Source organism: Alosa pseudoharengus, unplaced genomic scaffold (genome assembly GCF_046254945.1).
Source record: "Alosa pseudoharengus isolate Yale_2024_CS ecotype anadromous, Long Island Sound unplaced genomic scaffold, YU_APseudo_1.1 YU_APseudo_1.1_scf_4, whole genome shotgun sequence".
Taxonomy (NCBI): domain Eukaryota; kingdom Metazoa; phylum Chordata; class Actinopteri; order Clupeiformes; family Clupeidae; genus Alosa; species Alosa pseudoharengus.
Genome location: NW_027468774.1, coordinates 17,885,278 through 17,900,442, shown reverse-complemented (window position 1 = coordinate 17,900,442; position 15,165 = coordinate 17,885,278). Strand labels below are relative to the sequence as shown.

General features: G+C 48.8%; 1 protein-coding gene across 1 annotated transcript in view; it reads left to right on the top strand.

Annotated features, from left to right (window-relative positions):
- tnrc6c1 (trinucleotide repeat containing adaptor 6C1) overlaps positions 1–14,313 on the top strand; it is a 45,478-nt gene extending 31,165 nt beyond the window's left edge. The window contains exons 6-24 of the mRNA XM_076266633.1: positions 23–482; positions 1,690–1,884; positions 2,350–2,516; positions 3,150–3,227; positions 3,460–3,517; positions 3,717–3,865; positions 4,062–4,202; positions 4,554–4,706; positions 5,072–5,191; positions 5,413–5,496; positions 5,733–5,985; positions 7,025–7,189; positions 7,715–7,903; positions 8,399–8,548; positions 8,948–9,061; positions 9,598–9,828; positions 10,674–10,744; positions 10,946–11,085; positions 11,681–14,313. Coding sequence (XP_076122748.1) covers positions 23–482; positions 1,690–1,884; positions 2,350–2,516; positions 3,150–3,227; positions 3,460–3,517; positions 3,717–3,865; positions 4,062–4,202; positions 4,554–4,706; positions 5,072–5,191; positions 5,413–5,496; positions 5,733–5,985; positions 7,025–7,189; positions 7,715–7,903; positions 8,399–8,548; positions 8,948–9,061; positions 9,598–9,828; positions 10,674–10,744; positions 10,946–11,085; positions 11,681–12,071 — 3,309 coding nt within the window. The 3' untranslated portion in view covers positions 12,072–14,313. The remainder of the gene's footprint in view (positions 1–22; positions 483–1,689; positions 1,885–2,349; positions 2,517–3,149; positions 3,228–3,459; positions 3,518–3,716; positions 3,866–4,061; positions 4,203–4,553; positions 4,707–5,071; positions 5,192–5,412; positions 5,497–5,732; positions 5,986–7,024; positions 7,190–7,714; positions 7,904–8,398; positions 8,549–8,947; positions 9,062–9,597; positions 9,829–10,673; positions 10,745–10,945; positions 11,086–11,680) is intronic.
- Positions 14,314–15,165: the final 852 nt, after the last annotated feature.

The window sequence follows — 15,165 nt, the reverse complement described above, 5'->3', positions numbered from 1 at the left end:
TGGTGGAGGAGGTGGTGGAGGAAGTGGCGGTGGTGGTGGCGGCAGCAGTGGCGGCAGCAGTAGCGGGGGAAGCCTGAAGCAGGGACGCCCTGGGGAGCCCACAGGCTGGGAGGAACCCTCCCCACCCTCCATCCGCCGCAAGATGGAGATCGACGACGGTACTTCGGCTTGGGGAGACCCAACCTCCTACAACAAGACGGTCAACCTCTGGGACAAGAACAACCCCGGGGGGAAGGGCAAGAGCGGGCCCACAGGGGGCCACAGTGGCGGCAGCAACAACAACAACCCACCCTCTGGCAACAACCCACCCTCCCACCACCTGCACCACCCCCACCACGGTCCACCTCCCATGCCCAGCCTGAGCCATAACCATAATCACAGCCATGGCCCTGGCAACAACAACAATGGCAGCTCACCTGATGGTGGTGGTGGCCCTCATCAACCTGGACCGCCACATACCAGAGCACCTCTCATGAATCCAGGTAAAAGAGCCCTACTAACTCACTATGGTTTATTTAAACAGTTTTTCTTAACTGGAATTTTTTTTCATAGCGTTCTCAGGTCATAGTCTCACTGTGTCACATGATTTTGTAAGGTATAGTGGCACAACCACATAATATGAATATTTAGTGAAATATTGACAGTCACAATTATATTTTAGGATTTTTGCTGTGTGTCTGTGCCTAAATTACTGCAATCAGACAGGTCAAGACAGGTGGGCATCCAGCATGGCTGTTGCCTTCATTAAGTCAAGTTTTATTTAAATCTTTATTCCAATGCTTGAGGGGCTCTTTTAACTGTTGGCCTTATCATAGATGGAGGCTTAATGTATGTCTGGTGTAACCATTAGTATTTATCCTTTGTTGTTGGTCTGTTCAATGTGTGATCAGATTTTATTTTCCTTCCGGTACTAGTTGGTTTGCATGATAACTTCAGTGGATAGCTGGACAACATGAAGCATAAGCATTTTTGAGCATAAGCATCAGAACGGCTGTTTCCTCACATTCTGTTATTATTTTTAGGTCAGTTTTGAATGTTTTAAGCTAAAAAGAAATGCCACATATAGCACCTTTTAAGTAGCCTACACATAGACCACATTGTAACATACAGACATTGTAACAACATTAGAGAACTGTTTCACTGAGTGCTAAGGAAATATTGGTGAATTTGAAGCCTCTGAGCATCAGTCGTAAGTGTTTGGTTGGTGGTTGTGTGGCATGGAGGGGGGTTGAGGTGGGAGGTGTGTAATTAGGAGGCACTCAGCCATCTGTGCACAGCTCCAGACTGGGATGCAGCGGGAGCCTCAGATGCCCTCTGCCCCGTCTTCACCTCCCTCCGCCTCGACTCACCTCGACCCTGGCCACGGCCCACCCTCGTCACCCCTCTTACACCAGCAAGCCAGCTGGCCGGGCATGCAAAATCAGCCATGACTTAAACAGGCACACTCAGTCTTCCTCAGCTATGATGAGATAGAACAGAGGAGTGGTTGGAAAATGACTAAGTGAATTTTTGAATTATGAACTGAACGACGAGGTTGTGGTGTGAGGTCTGTAAGAAGCAAGCATCCTGTCTATAACATATAGACAGAAACACTCATTGCCAATCTAAAGAGGCAAGTGTACTTCATTGCTTGTGTATTTGTGTCATTCAGTAATCAGCTGCTGATGTGGACGCTGTCTCTAACTACAGGTTGGGGGGAAATGTCCAACGTCCACTCGAAGCCAGAGCCTTCCTGGGGGGAGCCAGCGCCCCCTGCAGTCTCTGTGGACAATGGCACCGCAGCCTGGGGCAAGCCCACTGGGAGCTGTGGAGGCTGGGGGGACGGTGGCCCCGATGTCTACAGCCGGGGCAACCCACCCCCTGGACAAGCACCCTGCAAACCAGGTAAGAGCCATGCTTCATACAAGGATGAAGAATTAGCTGGAAGGAAAGGGGCCATTTGATTCCTTGTATAACACAGATCAGATGTAACACAGCATAGATGGATGATGTTGCTGACATAATACAATACGTCTTAATACATCTGTTCTGTATGGCCGCTACATGATTGCTCCAATTCTACTGGACCTGTTTTCTACCTGTATTTTTTTTTAGCTAAAAAGCTTCTTTTGTCTTAACTAAGTGCTTACCTGTGTTTAAACATGTTTTGATCACTCCATGTGTTCTGTGACCTTGATGTCCCAATGCAATGCAATTTTAAAAACTGTGTCAAAACAATAAATAATGTGGCACTAGACTGCCATCTGGTGTTGGGAATGCCCACATTACACATTACTGTGCCAGTGACATGACACTGGCTTTCCATCTCTAATGTCTCTCTGTCATGTCTCCCGTCTTGCCCCACTTCAGCCCCCAAATCTATGCAAGATGGCTGGGGAGGTGGAGGGGAGGAGATGGGCATGTCTGGGAGCCAGTGGGAGTCTGAGGACGGGGACATGTGGAACAGCACCACCCCCCAGGAGAGCGGCAACTCCTGCAACTCCTGGGGTAATCCAGCCAAGAAGGGACCACCGAAGGTGAGTGGAGATCAGGGCGTGAGAAGACCGTTTGAATAATTTAGAGGTCGATCAGAGAACTAATGACCTGAACTCAGCTGAATACAGTGTGGATTCTGTGGTGGTAGTTATTTCAATGGTTGTATAATCTATGGAGGTATTATGTAGACCTAGAGACAGTAAGGAAGTTGCGTCCACATTCTTTTCAATGGCCGATGCTAGGCTAGCTACTTAAACCAAAGATATATTTGATTGCTGCCACTATTTTTAAAAAATTAGGCCCAACATGTGCTCACTTTCGACCACATTTTCACAAACAGAAAAAAAGAAGTTGCCACATTATAGATGGCCACAAATTACTTTGTCCATGTTAATTGGCTGATCGTCCCAGCTTGGAAACTGCCAACCCACATAATATGCTTGTGTTCACCACTATGTGACCTCATTGGTATTTTTGTGAAAAAGTGGCTGAAAGCATATGTTGGACAAAAGTTTTAAAAATGGTGGCGGCCAACGTAGATGATCACTGTCTGAAGCTAATCTTCCACATCTTGACTCGCTGGTATAGATTAAAAAAGGAATGAGGGATTCAGTTTGCTCTGCATAGCGCTCCCTACTGTGCAGTCATTATATTGTTTTATATTGCTCTCAAAGGGGAAGCTTCCCAGTAAGCCAGACGAGACCTGGATCATGAACCGCCTCATCAAACAGCTGACTGATATGGGCTTCCCGGTAAGTCCAGATTCAGCCAGACACCACCACAAAGAATTGGACATGACCTCACATGTTTTAAATTACTAATGTCATTCCTCACTGACTGGTTTGTTGTTCCTTCTTTCTGTGTGTGTGTGTGTGTGTGTGTGTGTGTGTGTGTGTGTGTGTGTGTGTGTGTGTGTGTGTGTGTGTGTGTGTGTGTGTGTGTGTGTGTGTGTGTGTGTGTGTGTGTGTGTCCATGGGCACACAGAGAGACCCTGCGGAGGAGGCTCTGAAAAGCAACAACATGAACCTGGATCAGGCCATGAGTGAGTATCCCCTTAAATCCGAACCACACTCCCAATCTCACTTGGAGTGATGAGATGAGAGTGTGTGTGGGTGTGAGAGAGAGATAGAACAGGACGAAGAAAGAATGTGAAGACGCTCAGACTGTGCGTGTGAGCTGCGAGGAGCCTGTGACTAATGTAGACGTGTTTTGGGTCACCCCCCTGCCCCTCCCACTCCCAGGCGCCCTGCTGGAGAAGAAGACTGAACTGGACAAGCGAGGCATGGGGATCTCCGACTACAACAACGGCTTGGTCACCAAGCAGATGGGCTGCAGGCCTCCGCTCATCTCCAAAGACTCCTCCTCAGACCGCAACCCCCTCTGTGACAAGGTAGCCCCGCTCACTCCTCACTACACGCCCATACATGGACATACTCATGAAAATGTTGTCCTTACTGCAAATATTACAGGTAGATAGTTGAATCTACACTTCAATGATTATTTGGAGATCCTAACTGAGTGTGTGTGTGTGTGTGTGTGTGTGTGTGTGTGTGTGTGTGTGTGTGTGTGTGTGTGTGGTCCGGCAGGATGGCGGCCTGGTGGAAGACAACCACACCTCACCGTTTCTGCCTTCTCCCGGCCTGAAGCTCCCGCTGGCCAGTCCCTCCATCCCCGGTCAGGGCCTGGGGGTCGCCATGCAAAACTTGAACAACAGACAGGTGAGCCGAGTGAGTCAGCAGCAGGCACTGTGCCAGTGGAGGAGACTACAACACAACTACTAATACTGTTTCAGTCCACAAAATATTCAACACATGGAATATATTACACGCTGCGGTGTGTGTGTGTGTGTGTGTGTGTGTGTGTGTGTGTATAGAAATAAACGTAAGCATTTCAGCAAGTTTTAGAAAGAGTGTCTTAACATTGCTTAAAACTGCACCTGTTTTCCTGGTCAGAAGTAGAATGTATTTAAAAACTGTGTCTGGACACATTTGTGTGCATGCATATTGAAGAACTACCGATTAAAGTGTGTGTGTGCGTGTGTGTGTGCGTGTGTGTGTGCGTGTGTGTGTGTGTGTCAGATGCAGAGTGGAATGTTTGTGAGTAGTGGAGCGGCTCAAGCAGCGCGGGCCCTGCAGCAGCAGCAGCCTCCTCCTCCTCAGCCGTCAGTGCCGCCTCTCAGTTCCTCCCAGCCTAGTCTACGCGCTCAAGTGCCTCAGTTTCTCTCCCCTCAGGTCAGTGCTACACACACACACACACACACACACACACACACACACCGGCACCTACATATGCATACATATGCAGTGCGACTGGTGTTGCCAGGTGTATCCTTGCATTGCTACATGTGCCCGCAAAGGCAGACTAATCAGCAGAGTCAAAAGTCACACAGCCCACCCATCCTCTCATAAACACAAACCCATTTCCTACATTACTGGACGTTCCCAGCAAATGGTTGTAGAGTAGTAAACCAAGTCCAGTATGATAATATGAAATCTATTAATTGGATTGTGTAATTGCCGTGTATCTTTTAAATGAGCACACAAGCTTGTAGAAACAGCCCTCATGTGAACAGCTCTCCTCTTCTGTTCTCTCCCAGGTTCAAGCACAGCTCTTACAGTTCGCAGCAAAAAACATTGGACTCAACCCTGCACTTTTAACGTCACCAATAAACCCTCAACATATGACCCTGTTGAACCAACTGTACCAGCTACAGCTGGTGAGTCCTCTGGCTGTTGCACAGTCACCTTACTGTGACATTAGAGAGTTGAGATTATGCCATCTGTGTGGGATTGTATTGGTGCTGTTTGAGTTGTATTGGGACTATAAGAACTTTAACCAGCATCATTAGTTGATTGGAATTTGTGTGTGAGGGTGTAATTATTTTGAAAAGCAACCATTACACTGTCCGTGTGTGTGTGTGTGTGTCCGTGTCCACAGGCATACCAACGTTTACAGATACAGCAGCAGATGTTGCAGGCACAGCGCAATGTTTCTGGCCCCATCAGACAGCAAGAGCAACAAGTGAGCTCTCTTTCCTCTCTCCGTGCTTTCACTCTCTTCTCTTCTTCTCTTGTGTTTTGATCTGTTGTTCTTCATGTTGCTACTCTCCTCCAGTTTCCATCTCATTTCCAAACCACATTGTTTCTGTTTCATTCAGTACCCACGCTGGTCTCCCACTGACAATATTTTTTTTTATTGTGTGTGTGTGTGTACGTGTGTGTGTGTGCGTGTGTGCTTGCGTTATGCTCTCTCTACAGGTTGCACGTACAATCAACAACATGCAGCAGCAGATTCAGCAGCACCAGAGGCAGCTGGCCCAGGCTCTGCTCATGAAGCAGCAGCAGCAGCAGCCTCCTCCGCCCCAGCCCCCCACACACCCTGGCCTGCACCCCAGCGCCGGCAAATCAGCCCTGGATAACTTCCCAGGCCAGCCCCAGGCTCCAGGCCTCTCCGACCTGCAGACCAAAGAGACCCAGTCTTCTGCCAACTCCTACAGCCCTTACACACTCCGTAAGGGCACTATTGTCAATCCTATCTAATATACTTGTGTACGTTAGTGATGCGCAGCACCATAGTCAATCCTATCTAATATACTTGTGTACGTTAGTGATGCGCAGCACCATAGTCAATCCTATCTGATATACTTATGTACGTTAGTGATGCGCAGCACCATAGTCAATCCTATCTGATATACTTGTGTACGTTAGTGATGTGCAGCACCATAGTCAATCCTATCTAATATACTTGTGTACGTTAGTGATGCGCAGCACCATAGTCAATCCTATCTAATATACTTGTGTACGTTAGTGATGCGCAGCACCATAGTCAATCCTATCTGATATACGTGTGTACGTTAGTGATGCGCAGCACCATAGTCAATCCTATCTGATATACTTGTGTACGTTAGTGATGCGCAGCACTATAGTCAATCCTATCTAATATAGTTGTGTACGTTAGTGATGCGCAGCACCATAGTCAATCCTATCTAATATACTTGTGTACGTTAGTGATGCGCAGCACCATAGTCAATCCTATCTAATATACTTGTGTACGTTAGTGATGCGCAGCATCATAGTCAATCCTATCTAATATACTTGTGTACGTTAGTGATGCGCAGCACCATAGTCAATCCTATCTAATATACTTGTGTACGTTAGTGATGCGCAGCACCATAGTCAATCCTATCTAATATACTTGTGTACGTTAGTGATGCGCAGCACCATTGTCAATCCTATCTAATATACTTGTGTACGTTAGTGATGCGCAGCACCATAGTCAATCCTATCTAATATACTTGTGTACGTTAGTGATGCGCAGCACCATAGTCAATCCTATCTAATATACTTGTGTACGTTAGTGATGCGCAGCACCATAGTCAATCCTATCTAATATACTTGTGTATGTTAGTGATGTCCAGCGTCCAGACTGTCAGATAGGCAGAATATCGGATTGGCAGATTGTCAGCTAATCCCTGCAGTCCTGTTTGATGGTTCTGTGTCGAGTGTGTGTGGTGTAAAGTAACGCTGGTGCTTTGGGCGTTCTCCAGCAGCTGGACTGAACCCCAACATGAATGTAGACTGCATGGACATGGGAGGGCTCTCCCTGAAGGAGCCGCCGCAGCCCCAGTCACGGCTGTCCCAGTGGACGCACCCCAACTCCATGGAGACCCTCTCTGGAGGCTCCTCGCCCACGGAGCCCAGCCTCAGCAAGCACGGTACGCACAGTCTCTCCCATCTGACCCCCTCTCCTCCACAGTCCCTCCCATCTGACCCCTCTACTCCACAGTCCCTCCCATCTGACCCCTCTCCTCCACATTCCCTCCCATCTGACCCCTCTACTCCACAGTCCCTCCCATCTGACCCCTCTACTCCACAGTCCCTCCCATCTGACCCCCTCTACTGCCACGGTACGCATAGTCCCTCCCAGCTGACCCCCTCTCCTACACAGTCCCTCCCATCTGACCCCCTCTACTGCCACGACCTCCAGTAAGGGCTCTTACAGACTACGTAGCCGTACTGTATACTTGTAAACCTTTATAAAATGATGAATACAGTGTACTTTTTAGAGGAGGTTGCAATTTAGGATGAGGGTTACGAATTAATTGGTACAATCTAATTCTGTATGCTTACACTGTATGCCTTAGAGCAGATGATTTCTCTTTCGGTGATGCTGCCTATGTAATCTATAATTACCTATTTCTTCAAATATTTGTTTAATTGGGGTGTCTCCTCCCATCTAGGTGCCATAACTGCTGCCCCCAGTCTGGGTCCTCCGGGGAAGCCTCCACTGGACGACTCGTACAGCCCCTATAATCTGATGTCCAGCACAGACTCGCCCACCAGCCCTCTGGTGCCACACGAGAGCTGGGCACCGGGCAAGAGTGCCAGCGACAAGATCTCCAACGGGACCAGTGTCAGCTGGCCTCCTGGTGAGACACACACACACACACACACACACACACAGGCACACACACACACACACACACACACACACACACACAGGCACACTGACATATAATGTTATGCATTCAGACATGAGTGTTTATGTACATATGTACAAAAAGGTTTAAATGCCTTTGTGTATCACATCCATGCAAACACTTTTCAGCTCTAGCAGTCACTTTCCAGCTTGATGGTAATTTTGATACCATAGAAGCTCTAGCATAATTCAGACACGCACTCACAGAAAAGAATGTACAGCAGCTGCATAAGTATACACACACACACACACACACACCATAATATCCTGTGTCACTGTGGAGATGATCATGTTTGCTGGTGTGGCCGGTAATCAGTTGACAGATGTTAAATAGCTTTAGCTTGGAGGCAACAGTGAATAACACACCACAGTACAATGGAGCCCATTAATTTAGTTATCCAGCAGATGTTTCCTGCCGTAAACCTCACATTCTACACTCTCTTAGAATTCTGCCCTGGAGTGCCATGGAAAGGACTACAAAACATTGACCCCGAGAATGACCCTAATATGACCCCAGGAAGTGTTCCCAGCGGACCAACCATCAACACCAACATCCAGGATGTCAACCGCTACCTGCTCCGAGACCGGAGTGGAGGTACGAGAAGAGTCCAAGAGAGTGAGTGGGCGAGTGAGTGGGGAGGCGAGAGAGCACCATGCTCATATGACAAAACACTGCTAGCACTGTCTTAACTTCCACAGCTTTGGGGATGAGTTCACACACACAGTGTTTCTGTTCAGGAAGGATGCATTGTATGCAGCATAGCAAGTCTTTTTTTTATTAGGCTGCATTTCCAAGTGGCGCTACTCTCCCCATATTTCATGCTCAGATAAACAGTCCCTCTTGATACTTTTTTCCTTTTCCTTTTGACGGCAGTGCCACTGACACACACCTACACACACACTTCCACACACTCAGCTGTTACTTGACTTCTTTCTCTGTTTTTTTTTTCCGTGACCTCTTTTCCTCACTGCCTCACGTCTGGGCCGACTGTAGGCTCCTCGCCTGTGTCCCCTGAGGCCGAGGCCTCGCTGGCTCCCTCGGGCGCCTGGCCCGTCAGTGCCTACGCTAGCCCCTTCCCTCTGTCCTCGCCCGAGCCAGACGACACAGGTACCACGTCCACCCAGCTCTACCCAGCAGTGCCACTGCCCCAGCTCCTGCCCTTGCTTCTGCCCCTGATCTTTTGCCTTCATCTCCCCTTGTGCCCTCCACCCCCCCAGAGGCAATGGATGCCCTCCTGCTCTCCATTTAAGCCCCCCCACCCCCAACCCACCCCAGAAAGGTTCCATTTAAGCCCCCCCCACCCCCAACCCACCCCAGAAAGGTTCCTAGTGACAGCAGGTCTCTTATCCTTCCCCAGGATAAACTCACCTGGGTTGTGTCCAAATGTGTTGTGCTCCAGCCTGAGTAGCCTGTTCTCCTTCAAGCCATGTAGTGATGTATCTGCCCTCCCCCTCTGGTGATTCCCCAAGGGCATGATGCCCTTCCTGTGCCATGAAGAGTGTGTGTGCGTGTGAGTGAGAGTGCGTATGTGTGTGAGGCTACTAGGCTGGTGTGTGGTGACAGTAGCTGAACTCTTGTTGGATTCTACTCTTGAGTGCCTGACCACTCCACTCTCCCTCCCTCCCTCACCTATTGTCCTGCAGGCAAGCTGTCGGACATGAAGTCCACCTGGTCGCCGGGGCCCATCTCGCACACGCAGCCCTCGCTGTCGCATGAGCTCTGGAAGGTTCCGCAGCAGGGTCCACGCAGCACCGGCATTTCCCTGACCCGGCCCCCGCCGGGCCTCACCAACCCCAGCAAGCCCACCCAGTCGTCCACCTGGGGTGCCAACTCCCTGGGCCTGGCCCCCGGCTGGAGCAGCTCGTACTCCTCAGGTACGCCACGAGGTACTGCTCCCCCTACTCTGCAAACAAATACACTCACAGGTGTGTTCCAGGTTAAAGTGGACACATCCAGTTCTTTGCTGTTAGTCCAACGTATATTAAGCGATATTGAGCAAATCGAATTATGTATATATCACCCACATAGACCAACATTGATGCCATGAATTTCAGTTGAATGTATGTGCATGTGAGATGGGATGAAGTATTTATTCAGTTCCTGGACACTATGCAACAAGAGTAAGCACACTGAAGTACTTTGTAAGCTGCTATATGGAGGGTTTTTTAGTGTAATAGAGTATAATAGTGTAACTATCCTGTGATCGAAACGACTGTTTTGTCAAAAGAACAACTAACCATAATGTCAAAAATGCCTATGGTCCGTGTTGTCCAGATATCCACTGAAGTTAGCATGCAAACCAGCTACTGCCAGGCTGACTATCTTGTAATTCCAAGTTGTACCACAAGTGGCCGCTATTGAACACAATGCAAGTCAGTGGAAGTGTCCTGTGTGGCTGTGTTCAAGGCATCTTTAAGCCTACAGAATTCCACATTGCTCATTCAAATTAAATTATGCATGCACAAATATGTTCATTTGAGAATATAATGTGTGTCTTGTTTGAATAAGAACTATACTCTTCAGTGCTGTTTTGACACTCAAACTCTAAAGTGAAATCATTGTATCATACTCCATGCCATTTTTTTTGTGACTAACTGATGTTTCTCTCCCTCCTCCTCCCTTGTCCTGTCCTTTCCTGTCTGTTCTTTCCTCTCCTCTCCTCTCCTCTCCTCTCCTCTCCTCTCCTTCCTCATTTCCTCTCCTCCCCGGCCCCTCCCAGGTACCACCTGGAGCACTGACAGCTCCAGCAGGACGAGCAGCTGGATGGTGCTGAGAAACCTCACACCTCAGGTAGCAGCACAAAGCCACAGGGCCGCCACATCATACGCAAACACAGCATTCACACCTGACCAGCTTTCGACTCATGCTTGCCTGACTCTGTGTGAAATTTTCTTCTGTGTGTGTGGTTGTGTTTGTGGTTTTTGTGTCTGGTGTGTGTGTGTGTGTGTGTGTGTGTGTGTGTGTGTGTGTGTGTTTGTGTGTCTGAAACAGATTGACGGCTCCACCCTGCGGACTTTGTGCATGCAGCACGGGCCCCTGATCACCTTCCACCTGAACCTGACGCAGGGCCATGCTGTGGTGCGCTACAGCTCCAAAGAGGAGGCCGCCAAAGCCCAGAAGTCCCTGCACATGTGCGTCCCCATCCCCCACACCCCAACACAACACATGCACAGATGACTCATAGCCATGTGTCTTTGAGTAGATGTTAATATAGACCCTTTCAAGAGAGTTCCATTATCAGCATCATAGTTGGCCCCACAAGACTTCCTTTTTAACATTCCATATGTTATCTTAATACATAGGAAGTAGATTGGGGCCCAAATAGAATGTTCAAGCATTGTTTTTGTTTACCTTGTTGAAAGGGTCCATAGGGATTCCCAAACTGGGAAGTGTTAAAAATGATTTTATTATTTTTTTAATCTTAAGCCTATGTTCTCTTTGTTCTTTGTGTTTTATAATGTTGTTCTCCACACTGTTTTTTTAGTGTGAGAGCTCATAGACCAGTAGCACATTTTGATTATGTTATTTGTTATAATGTAGGGTGGCTAATTAAACCTGATGCCTGGAATGCGTCAATAGAATGTGTTACGTTTTTATGTGTCGGATGGCGGGGGTATGCAAGTCAGGTTTGTAGGTGGTGGTACGCGGGTGGAAAAAAAGTTTGGGAACCGCTGTGTTAATGCATTATGTTTCTCCCTCCGACTCTCTGTGTGTCCGTCCCTGCAGGTGTGTGCTGGGGAACACCACTATCCTGGCGGAGTTTGCCAGCGAGGAGGAGGTGAACCGCTTCTTTGCACAGGGCCAGGCGCTCACGCCCACCACCAGCTGGCAGGCCAATCAGCCCTCGGCCAATCAGACGCGCATGGGCATGGCCGGCTCCTCCCACAACCCCATGGCCCACTGGACCAGCAGCGGCGGCTGCCTGGGAGCCAACATCGGAGGAGGTGGAGGTGGAGGGGCTCCTGGGAAGGCTGGGGGCGAATTGCTGTGGGGGGCCGTGCCACAGTACTCCAGCCTGTGGGGGCCCCCTGGAGGAGAGGATGGGAGGGTGGTGGGCAGCCCCACCCCAATCAACACGCTGCTTCCTGGAGACCTGCTGAGTGGAGAGTCCATGTAGAGGGAGGGGCAGATGGACAGACAGACGACTGGACAAGTCCCTAAGGCTGCCTGCCCCCCCCCCCCTACCCACAATCCTCCATCCTCCATCCTCCATCCCGCTCCACCCAGTCCTTCCATACCCTGCCCACACCACCCACCCCACTGCCCTCTGGGATTACCGGTCGTGGAGGAGTATTTTTAAAGTTGCAAACGAAAAAAAAAAGAATATGACCGACAAACAAACATAAAAATTCACTTACAGGAGCAAAAAACCAAGCAAATGTTGTGGTGATAATCAGCGTCAATGGAACTGTAAGATACGAGACGGGAGGCAGAGGCAATACATGTCGTAGAGGCTGCTGACGTTCATTCTACTTCTTTTGACTTCTGTCCATTCTTCAGTTCTTGTTTCGTCATTTCGGTGGATTCCTGTTTGGGACTTTTTTTTGTGACTTTTACTTTTGTATGTTTTTGGTCAGTGTTCTCTAAGACTTTGACTGAGAAGAGACACCGGTTACAGACACAACAGGAAAGGAGAACGTTTTTAACAGACTGAAACTCTTCTGAGTACTGGGATGTGGGTGTGTATGTGTTTGTGTGTGTGATTTCCATGTGTATTTTTGACTACAACTGATGAGACAAGCTGCCATTTTGATGAAAAAAAAAAATGAAACCAGAAGTCCCCCACCCCTCACTTCCTCAAGGCCCTATTTGAGTCACCCTCTCTGGCTCTGACCACCTCCGTAAGACATCATTCCAAGCCCATCCTAGCCGCAGAACCAGTTTCAGCACCTTCTCGGACCTGTCCTCACTGGTTCTGCCGGTTCTGTCGCACTCGCAGCACTTAAACTAGCCTTAACTGCTCCCTAGTGTCCACCCCAGACCCCCAGCCCTCCCGATCGACACCCCTCCTCAGTGGATGTTGCCGGTGAAGTATTGCACAGCCTTGTGTCTGAGCCAGAGCTGGGGTTGGGCGAGTGGGTGGGAGGGTGTCGGACGAGGGGAATGCGACGCTACCAGAGATGGGCCAGATCTCTTAACGGTCGGGTAAGGGGACACTCCCCCGTTCCCCTCCCCGTGTCCTGACCTCGGGCCTTGGATGGGACGCCCACACCCCCTCTGCCCTGACCCCTCGGGCCTCCTGCAGGTCACTCCTTATGACAGTAGTCTTGCAGTGGGTCTGAGCAGGTGTTCTGGGGCCAAGGGCATGTATTTTGTGTCTGTATGTGTGTGTGGGGGGTGTATGTGTGACAAATATCATGATCAACCACTGCTCTATGTTACTTTCAGGAACACTTTGATTTCTCTGATGCTGCACAGCTTTTTTTGTTATCTTTTGTTTGTTTGTTTTTGTGTTGTGTTATCGATGAAGTGGACTACTGCAAACAACTCTGGTTCAGTTGGTTCTATTCCTGCCAACCCGTCAACTTCAAAAGGGGCCAACCACAGCCTCCTCCGTCCATTCAGGCGCCAACCAAACACCGCTAATGTCAGTCCGTCTCTGAGCGAACCAGGACCAGCACGGCAACCATCAACCCAACCCAGCTCAACCCTACCTAAGCCTTGTCCTGCTAAACCCTGAAGGCCAACTCATCTGGTTCCTGATTCTGGTGGATGGAAATTAACTAAGCACTTCAACCACCCTGACGCCCTTAATCCCACTCAGCCCAAACCAGCCATCGTGACCCAGCATAAACTTCATAAAGGCCCTTGAAGGCTTCATACCAAATAAGACGGGAGACCCCCACCCATCCCACCCCCTTTTTTTTTTTGTCATTTTCATCAATATTCCAATCACGCTTATTTCTACTTTGTGTAGGCATACCAGGTACAAAAAACAAAATGTACGCTAATAAAAGAACGATGGAGGGGAAGGAGGTTGTACCTATAGCACTTAGTGTCGAGAGCCAAGCTCTACCGTCAATGCCAACAAAATCAGTGGAGTGGAGAGGCAAACACTGAGAAAAGCAATGGACACTGCTTCTCTACATCCTCTTTGAGGCTGTTCTATGACTTCTAAAAAGGGTTTGGAAAAAACTCCCTTTTTCTATTTTTGCTTTTTATCCCATCTTAGTCTCAGACCATGAGGGTTGTTTTTTTTTTTTTTTTAAGATAAAAAAAACTAGCAAAATGAAGGGAAGATAAAAAAAAAAAACAGAAAACAAAGACTGAAAAACAATATGATTGATGTTCAGACACGTGATTTACTTTGAGTCGTTTTGGTCATTCAAACTTATCAAAGTTGAAAAAAAAAATACAAATATCACTGTTGGAATGCTCTGAAAGCCTTTCCTATGGAGGACGTATTTCGGTGTACTGGTGCCAGCCGGGCGAAGTCCCAGCACCCATTGGGGCCCCCCTGACTGTGGGCTCTCAGCCAAGCCTGTATGACAAGAGTGGCCATCGAGTGCCTATCTGCTGTGGAGCCCGCGGCCCCTGCCACGCGGTGACTCTGCCACTCTGCTCTCTGCCAGCTCCTGCCCTCACCCACCTACCACACCCTCCGACCGTCATCCGGTCTGGACCTTTGCGACCCCCCCCCCCACCCTACCCAGTCCTCAAGCCTGGCAGAGAGCAGCTCTCTAAGAACTGGCCAATCAGGTACTACTGTGCCAGCACTCGACCTCAGCTCAAAGACTTGACTCGTACATTTACTCGTTCCTCTCATGCAAAGATCACTTTAGCTGGAGGTGGACAGATCTGGCGTGTTTTTTGTTTGTGTATTTGTTTGTTTTTTGTCTTCACTTGTCTGTCGTTTGGATAATCGCCAGTGGGTTTTTTTTTCATTGTTTTTTTTTTTCTGTGGGTCAAGGTTGCGGTTATTCTTGTGATGGAGTTTTGAAAAATCAGTCTCTCGGTATCTTTTGTGTGTTGGACAGATTGTGTATGCGTGCTTTGTCCATGCAGTGGTCTTCAAAGTAGCTGCTCACCAGCCTCTCTCCCTGGCTTCTCGCTGTGTCCACACACACACACATACACACACACACGCAAAAACACTTAGGCGAGAGGTGCAACCGCAGTACTGCGCAACCCGTGCTGGGTGTCCACTAAATCAATACTACATATTTGAACGTCGTCTCGATACATTTTCGTTTTTTCTCTTCACTGATGGA